General features: G+C 40.9%; 3 protein-coding genes across 3 annotated transcripts in view; all 3 read right to left on the minus strand.

Moving 5' to 3' along the window:
- Positions 1-8890, minus strand: part of LOC308317893 (uncharacterized protein) — a gene marked incomplete at its 3' end in the record, with an annotated part of 40263 nt that extends 31373 nt beyond the window's left edge. Inside the window, exon 1 of the mRNA XM_080767241.1 lies at positions 8823-8890. The remainder of the gene's footprint in view (positions 1-8822) is intronic.
- On the minus strand, positions 4101-8894 carry LOC308319031 (uncharacterized protein). Its single transcript, XM_080768832.1, has 3 exons — positions 8200-8894; positions 6646-6747; positions 4101-5211 (listed from the first exon to the last, which is right to left on the minus strand). Exons 1-3 carry the CDS (start codon positions 8597-8599, stop codon positions 4268-4270), a joined length of 1446 nt encoding a protein of 481 aa, XP_080624958.1. The 5' UTR covers positions 8600-8894; the 3' UTR covers positions 4101-4267.
- A 2221-nt stretch (positions 8895-11115) lies between these two features.
- LOC308319032 (uncharacterized protein) lies at positions 11116-14444 on the minus strand. Its single transcript, XM_080768833.1, has 3 exons — positions 14321-14444; positions 13450-13551; positions 11116-12240 (listed from the first exon to the last, which is right to left on the minus strand). The coding sequence occupies exons 2-3, from the start codon at positions 13517-13519 to the stop codon at positions 11138-11140; spliced, it is 1173 nt and encodes a 390-aa protein (XP_080624959.1). The 5' UTR covers positions 13520-13551; positions 14321-14444; the 3' UTR covers positions 11116-11137.
- Between the last annotated feature and the right edge of the window lie 252 nt (positions 14445-14696).

The raw sequence follows: 14696 nt of genomic DNA on the forward strand, positions 1-14696 counted from the left end.
GACAAGTGGGGCAAAATAATAAACAGCTTAGATTTTGTATTTGTACAAGGTAAGAGTGATTTTGAGGCACAAACGTTGCTCCCGAGACCATCTTTTCTGTTGACAAAACTTACAAAGCAAAAATAATAAAACAATAAACTGTGCAGGAACCCTGCACATTGCATTACTTCACACAGTCATTAAATCAACACAAAACATCATCATCTTTACATCAAACTGAAGCTAAGTGAATTATCTTCCTCATGGAATTATTTGTGTTGCATACAGTGGTTTTGAGGTCATAACTAACAGAGGAACTTTGCGTATGCTACATGCTAGCCATGATTCATGACTCTCGTATTCATACGAGAGTCATGACAAAACTTCACCCTATTTTTGGCACTTGCTGCATTTACAAGTTTTCCGTATATATAAACATTCAGATTTCAAATATAAAGTACTCACATTTTGTCTCACGGGTGTTAGTTAGTAGCAGATCCAGCGATTAGAATTTCTGCATCCCGCGTTGTTTAATAAAAAGCATTTTTATCCGAGCTGTTATTTTGCCATTCAACTACGCGCCCCTATCGGTCGGGAGGAGGGTGGCACTCGGTGTGTTCGATATAGGTACTCTGACCGCCCTGCCAATACAGACTAATAGGCGAGTGCGCTCCCGGTGTGCAACTGTGGATTTCCCAAACGAACCCCGTTTGAAAAAAGTAGCCGGGGCGCTCGGACAAAAATGCTTTTTATTAAAGAACGCGGGATGCAGCAGTGCTAGCGTTTGGGCTGCTACTAGCTAACACCCGTGGGACAAAATGTGAGTACTTTATATTTGAAATCTGAATGTTTATATATACGGAAAACTTGTAAATGCAGCGAGTGCCAAAAATAGGGTGAAGTTACGTCATGACTGTCATGATAATCATCATGGCAGTCATGTTCTAGGGCTAGCTACATGCCTGCCTGTCGCTTTTTTGGGAGCAATATAAAACATCTGTTGTATGAGTAAAGGGATTTTGCGTTGTGTATTGTATATTTTAATGTATTGTACCTTTTTTAAGTTTTTATTCATGGGATTTTGATTATCGTTTGGATTAATGTCGTCAATATTTCTATCATCCAGCAAATCGCTCTCTGTCTCTCTCCCCCCTCTCTCAGACAGACAGTGCTTCTACAGTCTATATAAAGATATACAGTGACATAAAAACATGCACGCACCTATTTTGTGTAGTTTGATCACAGGCTGCTTCAGCATGGCTCGCTGGTAGATCCGTTCCTCCACTATTCTGTGTAGTTTGATCACAGGCTGCTTTAGCATGGCTCGCTGGTAGATCTGATCCTCCACTACTCGGTGTAATTTGATCACAGGCTCCTTCAGCATGGCTCGCTGGTAGATCTGATCCTCCACTAGTCGGTGTAATTTGATCACAGGCTGCTTCAGCATGGCTCGCTGGTAGATCTCTGCCTCTGGCTGTTGCTCCTTTGATGTAGCGGCAGAAAAGCTATCGGCCTCGGACGACATCTCCCCAAATAATCCTTTAACTTCGGTCCGCTCTGATGGTCTACACTTAAGGCCTGCTTTTACCGTTTCGGATGTGACTTTACTTGCTGACATTTTGGGGTCTTGGTGAGGTAAATGGGTTGACTAAAGTCCTCTGCTCCGCTTCCTGGCTAAACTCAACACAAAACTGACTGGACAGAACAACAGTGCTTTACTGTGCTTAGTGCTTACATAATACATATATGGGCACGTTCGGACTTCGGAACGCCCATGGACCCCGGGAGAGGACTAGTCTCCACCCACTCTAGTCATTCCACCCACCCACTCTCAGCTCCGTACTGTCAGCAAATATAATAAGTCACTTCAGGCAAATATAAGGTTGCGGTTGCCATCAGAATAAGATCGTCGTAATTAATGGTTTTTTTTAAAGACATTTTAAAAATGCATTTATGATAGGCCATATGTATTTTTGAGGGACGCCAGCCCCTCCTTATATACACAGGTTTAATGTGTTTTGATTGATTGAAATATGTATTAACAGTTTGCAGAATGACAGTACATTTCAAGCACAAACTCAATATATACAAAGACTGTTAACTGTGAGTGGACGACCCAATTAAACATTACACTTGTTTACAAGAGGGTCCACCATGTGTGTCTGTTTAGTTCAATGTTTGTTTTGTAAACGCCATTGACAATGAAGAGAAAATGTGCCTCATGACGTCATTGTAGGAGCCAAAATGCTTTTTGTTTATTTCGTTTTGTTTATTTAAACGAATTAATGACGTCATGGCTATCAGTCAGTCAGATTGGTGGGTGGTTGTCATAGAAACACTCATTACCTGTCACTGTGATGGCACTCAGGTGCGACAGGGGAAGACGAGACAGTTTTCGACCGTGCGTGGTCGTCTGGTCGATAGGTTCAGTTTGTTTGTTTGTTTGTTTAATAGTTACACAGTTTATTTACGTTTGTACTATACTGCTGAAAGAAAGTGGATTTCAATAAATGGATTGACATATCCGAAAGTAAGAAAACTCTTTGGACATTTGAATTAATCACTGCACGCGTCAAACTACCCTGCTGTTTAGCCTAGTTGTACAGGCTTCACAGTCATATTGACTCTTTATTGTTAATGGCGTTTAATGTTTGTGTTTGGAATGCAAACACAAACGCAGTCACATTTCTATAACAATGAACAATTTATTCCATCACTCATATAAGCATCAGATCACTTCTCCATTTCATTATCAGATGTTGTACACATTATCGCTCAGTTATAGTTTCCTACTTCTGCATGATCGATACAGTTGATTAAATTACATTATCCAAATAATTAATGTCCAGCATTAGATCTGCCAATCTGTCTCCTTCCTGGGTGGTTTTGTAATACTAACTCGTCCCATATGAGTGTCTCTGTATTAGTATTAACCCATTCTGACCTGAGATCAGATTCATACGAGGTTTCCACTGGACACACACTGGTCTGATTAACCCATTCTGACCTGAGATCAGATTCTAAAAATGTCAGTCGTTCTTCGATTTTTCAAAAATAGCAGACCTACAAGCTCATAGCGCGCCACTCGGTGGCGCGCTATGAGCTTGTAGATCTGCTATTTTTCAATAGCTAAAGCATAACATGATGCTAACACCAAAATGGGTTCCCGTTCAGAATGGGTTAACACACTTGTTCCCCACAACTACTCTATGTGTAATGTGTATCCATTCTCCTTCTTTGACCATGGTTTAGTTGGCAGACATGGAGAGCTCATATCACCTGCCCTAGTGCCCTGGGCTGGGGTTTGCCATAAAAAGGGTCCCAAGGTACTCACCTACGGTTAAGGGAAGCAGGGTTGAAAGACTGATCAGAAAGCCATGATTTTTAACACACAGTCCAACTGTAGAAGATCCAAAAACAATATCACTAGTCTGTAACAGTGTGTGTACATCGTCTGATGTCCAGCTGACCTTTAAGCCCCGACCACACCAAAGGGTCACCATGCAACTCCTTGGGTCCAAACGGTTGCAAGGAGTCAACGCTAAAACCGTCTGGACCCTTTGGTGTGGTTAGGGTTAGGGTAGTCTAGTTCTCCCATCATCACTTTAAACAGGGTCATTTTACAACCATACTGAAATGTCATTTATCCGCATATAACAATCAGTCGTGATTCATTCCACAATTCTATTACAATAAACAATGAATTCCATCACTCATAAGCATGATCGGATTCCGATCACTTCACTATTTCATTATAAGATGTTGTACACATATAGTTTCCTACTTTTGCATGATCAATATGGTTGATTAAATGACATTATCCAAATTAATGCATGTCCAGCATTAGATCTGCCATTCTTCCTGTGGTTTTGTAATAGCCCAATACCAACTCTTCCCATATGAGTGTGTCTGTATTAACTCCCCACACAACATATATATTTTAATGACAGATGTAGCCACTACAACCATAAATGTCCCTAGAAACTCGCTAGCCTAGCATCCCAGTCAGCTGCACTCTGGGAGAACAGAGCAGCTGATTTGTGTTTTGATTAGGCGTTCCTTTACGCTCGTCGACTAGAGAAGCGACCCGTTATATGATAGATGATATTGTATTCCGTTATTGTTGAGTGGCGCTAGCGCCTCCTATGCCCAGCATTGTGTGTTTGTACCACAGAAACGATTTGATTGGCTGAGAAAGTGAGCACGGAATGTGATGTACGATGATTTTAGACCGTTTGACTGTACTCTGTTGCTGTTTGCATTTCTCTTTAATAAAGTATTCAATCAATCAAACAATCAAACTGAAACTCTTATCACAATGTTTACAGTGGAAAGTGTGTGTCTTTAGATTACCCAACACTCTCAAGCTCTTGTCACAATGTGTACAGCGGTAAAGTTTTTCACCAGCGTGGACAAGCTGGTGTTTTTTCAGATTATACGAGTCTTTGAAACTCTTGTCGCAATGTTGACAGTGGAACGGTCTTTCTCCAGTGTGGACACGCTGGTGAACTTTCAGATAACCCGACGCAGCAAAAGATTTGTTACACACTGTACAGCTGAAAGGTTTTCCCCCAGTGTGGGTACGCGTGTGTGTCAACAGTTTTCCCGGGGTATTGAAACTCTTGTCACAATGTTCGCAGTGGAAAGATTTCTCTTCGCTGTGGATGAGCAGGTGTTGTTTCAGAGATCTTGACTGATTAAAACATTTGTCACACGTTGTACAGCGGTGAGGTCTTCCTGGTGTGGGCACGGCGTGGGTACGCTGGTGTATCGTCAGTAATAGCTCACTATTGAAACTCTCGTCACAATGTTTACAGATTTGTTTTTCACCTGTGATATTCAGGGCGTCTGTGCACGTTTCTCCTGACTGAGTTAAAGTCCTGCTCGGTTCCTCCGTGTCTCCTTGTCTCTTCCTGGTTATTATTGTAGAGCTGGTGTTTGAAGCCGACTGACCTCCACTGGTCTCATCCCAGTCATCACTGTCTTCCTTGACTTCAGTGTCAGATTCAACTTTAACTTCAAAGCAGTGTGAAGGTACGTCTTCATCCCCATCTTCACTTTTCTTCACTGCTAGTAATGCCAGCCTTGATCCAGCAGGCTCCTCTGGTGTTTGGAGTAGCTCCTCCTCCTCTTTTTTAATGTGTGGAGGCTCTGGTTCCTCCTGGAGCAGACTGGGGCTGCTCTCCTGTTTAGGGGAAACCTCCTCTTTACACACAACCACGTGCAGGACGTCTAGGAGCAGAAACATAGAACATGATAGTCAACACTGGATTGGGAATGGGACCATAGTCATTATCGTTTATCTTGATATAAAACGTTAGTATTGCAGATAGATTAAAATCTATAGTGGGTCATGACTGAAAGAATAAGATCGCAAGCGTCATTTTGCTGCGGGCACTGGGATCACTTATTAAACGTAAATGAATCCACAAAACTACCGTCATTTGTATTGTTGACCTAATTTCTAAAATATTAGCACAACCTTCGTTCAAGTTTGACCCCTCTATCACATTGAATTATTTTTTGGGGCGTAGTGATATGGACACAAAAAACAATACAAATAACAAATGACTCTGGCAATCAATGAATACAGTTGCAACCACTATATTATTGGCAATTATTTCATACAACTTAAACATTAACATTAAAAGTTTGGTCTCAGGTTATCATTCTGTCCTCAGATTTATAACAGGCGATGGCTATAACACCCATCACTGCATACTGTATACAATAAGTTGGTTGGTCCTCCCTTGTGACTAGGAGAGACCAGCATTGTTTTTTATTTATCTATAAAGCTCTAATTGGGAGTTCACCTTCTTATTTAAACTCTCTTTTAACAATGGAAAAATATTTCTTATCACACATGCTCTCAAGATTATTTGATGCTTGAGATGACGCATGCCTCCACTAAGTGTGGAAAATGTGCACAAACACAGCAATCAAAGCTGACCATTCATTGTCAATGGCATTTAACTCATTTGGCGCCGGAAATCGCCTTTTGACGCCTCCCGTCCAAAGGCCCCGAACGCCAAGATCACCTTTGGATGCCTAATTTAATATCAATTGATTACAGTGATCAACTGTGTCCTGCATGTGCTCATAACACTCGTGCAGTGAAAAAAATAATAATATCCTGTCTATGAGGACGCAGATTTAGAATACAAATATATCAGATTCTTCTTGTTGGCTCAAAACAAGCTCATGTCTCTAAACGATATGATCCTCGCTTACAGAAAATATGTTTTGGGTAAATTAAATTACATAGCGGATTTTTACTTCCTAGCTGACTCCCAGTTTTTGGGCCGAATAGGCTTTCAATCTAAGAGTCTCACCCTATTAATATTTGTGTTTACACAAACCCTCAAAGCTGGAAATACAGCAGGAGGGGCCCTAAAGACAAAAAACATTGTTAATGACAGATGTAGCCACTACGACCAAAAATGTTCCAAGAAAATCGCTAGCCAGCAACCCAGTCGGCTCTGCTGTGGGAGAGCAGCGAGACTCAGCACAGCTGAGTTTTGTTTAGGCGTCCCGTCATGCTCGTTTGAAAATCAGATTGCTTCCTCGAAACAATGTGTTGTATTAACATTGTCATGAATCTCATGATATTTTTGCTAATATCGTATAGACGGAGACAGAGAGCGAGAGAGTGCACATGACACGTACCGAGGTGTGGGTGGTCTTCAGGTTCCTCCTCTTTAACAGAAATGTCCCTGGAAGAGTCTGGAGAGTTCATCTTCACCTGCAGTCTGGACTCCACACACTGGTCTGAAATTAAAACCATGCAAGTGAATGATGACTTTGAGACACAGCAAGAATAACAATAATATTGGCAGTCGGTTAGGGCAAAATGGCCTAAGCATGGAGTATAATCTCTAATCTTATGGTATGATCTGTTTGCATGTACGCTATCTGTGCGAAAGAGCGCTGTGGTTGCGTGCTGTGGCTGTAAAGTGCACACACACATCAGATGAAGTGCATGTCAGAGAGATTACATTAATTTAGTCGTCAGACTCCATTATTGTATTGCAGAACCATGTCAGGCTTTAGCTGGACCTTTAGCTGGATATTCCTTCTTATTTTTTTTTGCTGTAAAATTTAAATTAAATTAAAAACTAAAATAAAAAATCTTCGCTATGAGGGTTTTTCTCTTGGCAATATCGGTAGAGTGTGCAGTGGACTAACTCAAAAAATATTTCCGGACTATAGGCGCACCTGAATATAAGCCGCACCAGCCAAATTTAGGGAAAAGGTGTTTTAATGTTAATTACCATATGTAAAGGTTTCTGCACCAGGTACGGTCGCCCTTTTTCCATCTATGATCTCGCCCCACTATTATACTGATTATATAAAAGGTATTATCATATTAATTTATCATTAAGTTAAGTTCACTCTGCATATCCACGGGCATAATAGCATGATGATGCCATTACAAAAAAGGGGCTAAATCAGGAGAAACGTGTTTAATAAAACGAAATTAACTGCTAGAAGGAAGGTCCTAAATTAATTAAATTAAGCAGTGACCGTCTCTGTGTCATGTTATTCTTTCTTAATTTTAAAGAAGAGTATAGAGATCGACTACTATACAATCAAATAAATCTGTATACAATATCATTTCAGATTTCATAGAGGGAGGGAAATACTAAATTAACTGTTAACTAGTTAATTTAGTTAAAGGACCACTTCACAACCTATCTTCATATAATAGGTCCTCACTAATAATCTTGAAAAAATGGAGCAATATTTTTTCTACTCTGTTTGTGTCTCATAGGAGGGCTGTGGGCAGTTCAGAAACCGTCTTCCAGTGACATCATCGATGGGGAATACAAGCTAATAAAAACTGCAGGCTTTCTAGTCCTGAAAAGTTGCAATGCGAAAATGGAAGCCATCGTTCTCACGATAATGACAATCTAAACATTTTTCAAGGTGCATATTTCTATGATATTTGCATAACTTATTCAAGTGTTACCATGTAGTGCAATACGGAACATGCACTGTATTGTGCTGTGTGTAAACTGTACTCTGTACTGTATGTATAGCGTTTCAGAAACAAACTTTAACATGTTTAACAGCATTCGAAGAAAGCGCATCACTCAACGAGGCAATATCAATATATATATATCAATATATATAATATCAATATTAAAAGTGCCTGTAACACGGCAGTATAGGCCTACAGGTGCAGTATAAACACGGCTGCTTAAAATATAACCAGCCTACCAGAAGTCCTGATGGACAGTCCTTTTCGTTTCATGAATCTGAGACACCAGGATGGTCCACCTCTAAAGTCTTCGATGTTCATTTCGGTGGCGACTGTTTTGGCTTTCAGTCGGATCTGCTCGGTGGAAACACCTCGGCCGTCCGCTCTCTGTGTGTTCAGCCAATCTCCAAGAGAGTCTTCAAGTTCGGGCCATCTGCTTTTGTTACCTCTGAAAGCTTTCTTCGCCTTTTTGCATTGAGCCAGTTCTTCACGCTGGCATCTCCAACGTCTCACCATTGATTCATTTATGTCAAGGGTATGTGCAGCAGCTCTGTTTCCTTCTTTAACAGCCAGATCGACTGCCTTTAATTTAAAAGCTGCATCATATGCATTTCTTCGTTTGAATCGTCTGTTGGCCATAGTGAGGGTTTGTCCATGGAAACTTATTTTGCGCAAACTGCCTCGCTCTTGTAATGTCTATCTTGCTATTAAACACGTCCAAGCTACTGTTCACTAGTAATGGACGGACGAGCTTTAGCATTAATTAGCACTAGCCCACAAAACAAACAGACTTTGTGTGTAAATTCCCCCACGTGCCAGCCTCTAGTGTCCCTCTTTACACAGACTGTGGAGCAAAGACGACCTTAGACACAAGTTACACACAAAGGTTTGTGCTGAAAACTGATATTATGACACAGACCTTCTCTCCGTTTCATGTCCGTTGAACTCCGTTCATTCTCTGCTCTGCTGCTGATAGTGTGCTTCAGTGCTTACCAGGCCAGTGTCAAGCTGCCAAACATAAGCTAGCAAATGTAACGATCTCTTCAAAATAAGAGTACCCTCTAGAGTAAACTGAATCCATTAAAAACTATTCATTTGCACATTAAAACTATAAATTAAGCATTTAAACGATGCTCTACAACACAATGTTTCTTTGTAAAATAAATAAATAATGCATTTGATAGTAATTTGTACTAGGAAGGGTCGGGGGTCAGGTTGGGGTTGTTTAGTTAGGAAATGTATTTTTTATAGGCTATGTTGAATTTTGTAACTGTATGTAAATGAAATGTAAGTAAAAGAAAAGTAAATAAAAGATAATTAATATAAAAAGTAGGCCTAATATCATAAAAAAGCTGTTCACTGAAGTGCATGGCCGTAACAAATTTGACGCTGGACAAAAAACGGTACTTTGTTTTAACTCGTCTCACATACCTAAGCATTCGGAGAGACCTCCTCTACAACGCCACACTCTCGGCTAAGCGGGAGAGGTATAAAAAAAGTGTGGAGGGCCTTCCAGTGCGAGAAAAAAAAGTGAACGCTGGACAAAAATGGTCCTTCGAAGCAGGTGTCGTGATACACGCATGCACACGTTGGGGGAGATGTCCTCTACCACACCACACTCCAAAGGCATCATGTACAATCTCTGCAGTGAATGAGTGAATACAAATCCATACCTAGAAATGCACTCCAGCTCGTTATTTTGAATCTATTAAGTTGTCTAGATCCAAGGTGTTGTATTTGAGCGGTGCCTCCGCTCCATTAAGCAGCTATGTGTGTCCCAATGTATGTATGCGTGTCCCCGTGTCTGTAACTCCGTCGTTTTCTCAACCGATTCGGACGCGGGAAGGCTCGCTGAAACAGGACAGGCCCCCTGAGTGTGTTCCTGGGGCTTTGGATGTTCCGGGGACCCCCAAACGCTAACGGTCACTTCTCGGCCGTTTCGGACGTGGGAAGGCTCGCTGGAACTGGGCCGCCCAAGCGGTAACTCTGTCATTTCTCAAAGATTCTTTCCAAATGTAATCAAAGTACAGAGCACATGTAGTAGACTACAATACAGTACAGAGCACAGTACATTAACTATAAGAATAAGTGTAGTTGCCCTGCTTAGTTCAGTTCTGATTTTATAACTAAACATTTATTGTCAATACTCAAACGATGTTAGGACGGAGAACCTCTTAGATCAGGGGTGCCCAAAAAGTAGATCACAAAGCCTGTGCAGGTAGATCACATGAAAAGATATTTAATTTTTTATATAAAAACAATTTTTGGCATCTGCCACTTGAATTCAGTTGACTTGACTGACATAAAAAAGTGCCTGTCAGCTCAAACCCATAATGCAATACTTTGTCTAAAGGTATTGTGATACTAAATGTCGGTAGATACAAAAAAACTCTACATATTCCATTTCCCCCCGTTCCCATTCCAAGTGCATTTGTCTTAAATGTCTTGCCAGCGCCACTATTCCAAAGCCATGTTCAGCAACGGTATTGGAATGTTTCCGGTGGGTAGATCTAGTTGAGCTGGTCATTTTGAAAGTAGCTCTCAAGTCCAAAAAGTGTGGACACCCCTGTCTTAGATCTATAGATGCATGTTATCATTTTTACTACTACTACCCAATAGTGACTCTCATTCCATCTTGGTGATAGGCCTATAGCCTAATTTAAATAATTACAACTTTCTTTAACTGCAGGACATTATTATAGGAAATGCGGCGCCATACAGAACACAGCAGTTATAAGCATAATCAATAAATCAGTACAAATTCAATATAACAGATTACAGTCACTATTCACCTCCCTACCAACATAATTCATTTTGATCCTCCCAGTGAGCTAAAATGGGGCCCATAGTGTTTTATATTTTGCGATGATATTGAATTTTGTTATCTTGTTTATGAATTGATTCCATAGGACCCGAAAGGAAATTAGACCGCAATGACTTATTTTTGGGCCCTTTTAGACAAAGGGCTGTATTTTGCGTGTCTTAAGTACCAGGTCTTATTACTTAACTTAAGACCTGGAGGCGTGGTCAATGCTCTTTGGCCACTCAGAATAGCCAAATGGCATTGATCACGCCTCCAGGTCTTAAGTTAAGTAATAAGACCTGGTACTTAAGACACGCAAAATACAGCCCTTTAAAGTGTCTTGTTGCCGTTTGCATGTCTGTCTAATAAGGTATTCAATCGATCAAAGTAAAACTCTTGTCACAATGTTTACAGTGGAAAGGTTTTTCTCCAGCGTGGCCACGTTGGTGTGTCTTTAGATTACCCAACACTCTCAAGCTCTTGCCACAATGTGTACAGTGGTAGAGTTTTTCTCCAATGTGGACACCTTGGTGTTTGTTCAGAGAACATGACGTGGAAAACCTATCGTTACATGTTGTACACCGGTAAGGTTTTTGTCCAGTGTGGACACGCTGGTGTGTGGTCAGTTGAGCAGAGTATTTGAAACTCTTGTCACAACGTTTACATTTGAAAGGTTTTTCACCGGTGTGGATACGCTGGTGTGTTTTCAGAGAACTTGACGTAGCAAAATATTTGTTACACAGTGTACAATATGTTTCTCCGGTGTGGATGCGCTGGTGTGCTTTCAGAGAACTTGACACGGTAAAACATTTGTCACACAGTGTACAACGGAAAGGTTGTGTGCAGCGGAAACTTTTTTCTCCAGTGTGGGTATGCTGGTGTGTCGTAAGTTGACCTGAGTATTTGAAACTCTTGTCACAGAGTTTACAGTCGTATGGTGTTTCTCCGGTGTGTATACGCTGGTGTATTTTCAGAGACGTTGACACAGCAAAACATTTGTCACACAGTGTACAACGGAAAGGTTTTTCTCCAGTGTGGACACGCTGGTGTGTCTTCAGTTGACATGAGTATTTGAAACTCTTGTCACAATGTTTACAGATTTGTTTTTTCCCTGTGATATTCAGGACGTCTATGCAAGCTTCTCCTGGCTGAGTTAAAGTCTTGCTAAACTGTTCTCTCTTCCTGCTTATAGAGCTGGTGTTTGAAGTCGACTGACCTCCACTGGTCTCATCCCAATCAAAACTGTCTTCAGTGTCAGATTCAACTTCAGAGCAGTGTGAAGACATGTCTTCATCCCCATCTTCACTTTTCACTGCTAGTAATGTCAACATTGATCCAGTGGGCTCCTCTGGTCTTTGGAGTAGCTCCTCCTCTTCCTCTTTAATGTGTGGAGGCTGTGGTTCCTCCTGGAGCAGACTGGGGCTGCTCTCCTGTTTAGGGGAAACCTCCTCTTTACACACAACCATGTGCAGGACGTCTAGGAGCAGAAACATAGAACATGATAGTCAACACTGGATTAAGAATGGGACAATAATCGTTGTTGATCAGGATTCAAAAACAGGATGAATAGAGTGTCGCAGTCGATCCCGCCCCCTACCAAGGAAATGATTCTCTGTTCATTTTCCTGACAGACATTTCAAAAAGTATTTATTTAAAGACCTTTTAAGCCTCGTACAAAGCCAACTCTTGTCGTGACAAATCATGACAACAAACTTTGTTCGGCCCAAACCTTTTTGGGCCGAACAAATAATTAGAAAGCAGAAAAAAACGGCAGGTTACAACACTTTTTTTGTTGTTTTTCTTCTTTGTAATTATTTGTTTGGTCCAAAATATTGTGTTTGTCGTCATGATTTGTCACAACTCGAGTTGACTTTGCCTGCGGCGTAAACGTCTTTAAATAAATAGTTTTTTAAATGTCTATGGGGAAAATGCATTGGGAATCATTTCCTGGGCCTGGCGTCGTTATGAAAGAGGGCGGGACTGGGACGCTCTATGACAATTTATTTTCTCAGAATAATCTACTTTTACTGATGTTTAAGTTTGAAATAAAGATGAGGGTTTTAGGCATATTTTTTACTGAGGTATGTCATGTTAGGGGAGGTTGCTTCATTTTTGTTTAATCACTTGGGGAGGGGACTGGATTTTAATTTTCATTCAGAGGGAGGGTGATGGTATTTTATATCAGGGCACATACATTTCCTCCAGGGGGGTATCCCTACTTACATTTCGACCTGTCCCTTACTGAGCAACTATGGCCAAAAATGTTCCAAGAATATCGCTATAGCCAGCAACCCAGTCGGCTCCGCAGCGAGACTCAGCACAGCTGATTTTTCAGGCCCTCCTAGACACAGGTTTATCGTTTGTCTTTAGTTATTGTTTAATGTTTGCACCGTTTGTTTTTACATCATCATTACATCACCTAATCAACATGAGTTGGACTTTAATATATTAACGCCCCTCACTTCACACAGGTGTGATTATTTTGTTTTGATTAGGTGTTTCATCATGCTCGTTTGAAGGTGGCCACTTCAACCAATCAGATTGCTTCCTCGAAACGACGTCTGTTGAATACAGTATTGATGGCTATATGCATGTCGAGACATAAACATTGTCATGATAGAGAGAGAGAGAGAGAGAGAGAGAGAGAGAGAGAGAGAGAGAGAGAGAAAGAAAAAATGAAACGTACCGAGGTGTGGGTGGTCTTCAGGTTCCTCCTGTTTAATAGAAATGTCCCTGGAAGAGTCTGGAGAGTTCATCTTCACCTGCAGTCTGGACTCCACACACTGGTCTGAAACCATGCAAAGGAATGAAGACTTTGAGACACAGTGATGTCAACAAGAACAACAATAATATTAGGTAACTCAGTTCAATTCAAAAGGAGCTGTATTGGCATGAAATAGTTGTTTACATTGCCAAAGCCAAATAAATCACACCCGTGTGAAGTGAGAGGCGCTCAATCATCATAGGCTACATCATCTTATTCCGGCCAATGCGAATTTTCGTCCCCACCTTCGTCAACGTTTGTTACGCATGTATGTTATGTCTCTAAATTGTCCATTCATTGTCAATGGCATTTAACACAGTCACACACCCCAGAAGCTGGACTCAAAAAATCACACCTGTGTGAAGTGAGGGGTGCACTTTATCATCATGTAATCATACATCATCTGTCTCAACCAATAGCACGTCTCCCACCCCATTCACACCGGCCAATCAAAAATATGCGTCCTCACTGCTGTCTTCAAGTCAACAATGTTTGTGTTTACATACTTTTGTCTTCAATGTTTTTGTTTAGTGTTTACACAATGTCGTATTCAATGTTTGTGTTTACACAATTTCGTCTTCAATGTTTGTGTTTACACAATTTCGTCTTCAATGTTTGTGTTTACACACACAGACCCTCAAAGCTCAGCTGTACATAAGAAGGTATCAGCTGTTTACATGTCCATATAGCCCTAATGCTAATTCTGCACTGCATTAGGGCAGGATTAGCATTAGGGCTATGGACCAGAGCTGAGGTTTACTCTGTACAGATACTATAATAGTTCTTTACTCACTGTTTTCTCAACAAGTTAGAGTGAAGATCTGGTTGCTCAGACCTCTATCTGGGTTGTCCTCGTTGTGTCTTCAGGTTGAAAACGGCAGACTGTCCCTCAACACGTCCAACTGGGTTAAGAAAACGTCTGTTCACTATTTTATGGACGGACCAATAGTGTCTGCCTGTCTGGCTGCAGACAGCTGTCTTTTAAGCTAGGAATGCACTTCCAGTTTACTTCCGGGTTGGGAGCTATAGCTAGGATAAGGCCTTCAGAATAAGAGTTTGAGGAGACCTCGTAATGAATGTGTTCTTTTAAATGTCATACATGTATTTAAAAATGCATTCATGATATGTATTTTTAAATGGCGTATACTAGAGTAGCCTACTTACATGTG

Source organism: Protomyctophum bolini (genome assembly GCF_963924005.1).
Source record: "Protomyctophum bolini genome assembly, chromosome: 7".
NCBI lineage: Eukaryota > Metazoa > Chordata > Actinopteri > Myctophiformes > Myctophidae > Protomyctophum > Protomyctophum bolini.

Bases quoted from the DNA above. Each gene is read 5' to 3' on its own strand.
- LOC308319031 (XM_080768832.1), bottom strand. From the start codon at position 8,599: ATGGCCAACAGACGATTCAAACGAAGAAATGCATATGATGCAGCTTTT. The intron at 6,748-8,199 runs GTAGGCTGGTTA...TTTTAATTTCAG, and splicing joins ACTGTCCATCAGGACTTCTG to ACCAGTGTGTGGAGTCCAGA. The intron at 5,212-6,645 runs GTACGTGTCATG...TTCTGCTCCTAG, and splicing joins TGAAGACCACCCACACCTCG to ACGTCCTGCACGTGGTTGTG.
- LOC308319032 (XM_080768833.1), bottom strand. From the start codon at position 13,519: ATGAACTCTCCAGACTCTTCCAGGGACATTTCTATTAAACAGGAGGAA. The intron at 12,241-13,449 runs GTACGTTTCATT...TTCTGCTCCTAG, and splicing joins TGAAGACCACCCACACCTCG to ACGTCCTGCACATGGTTGTG.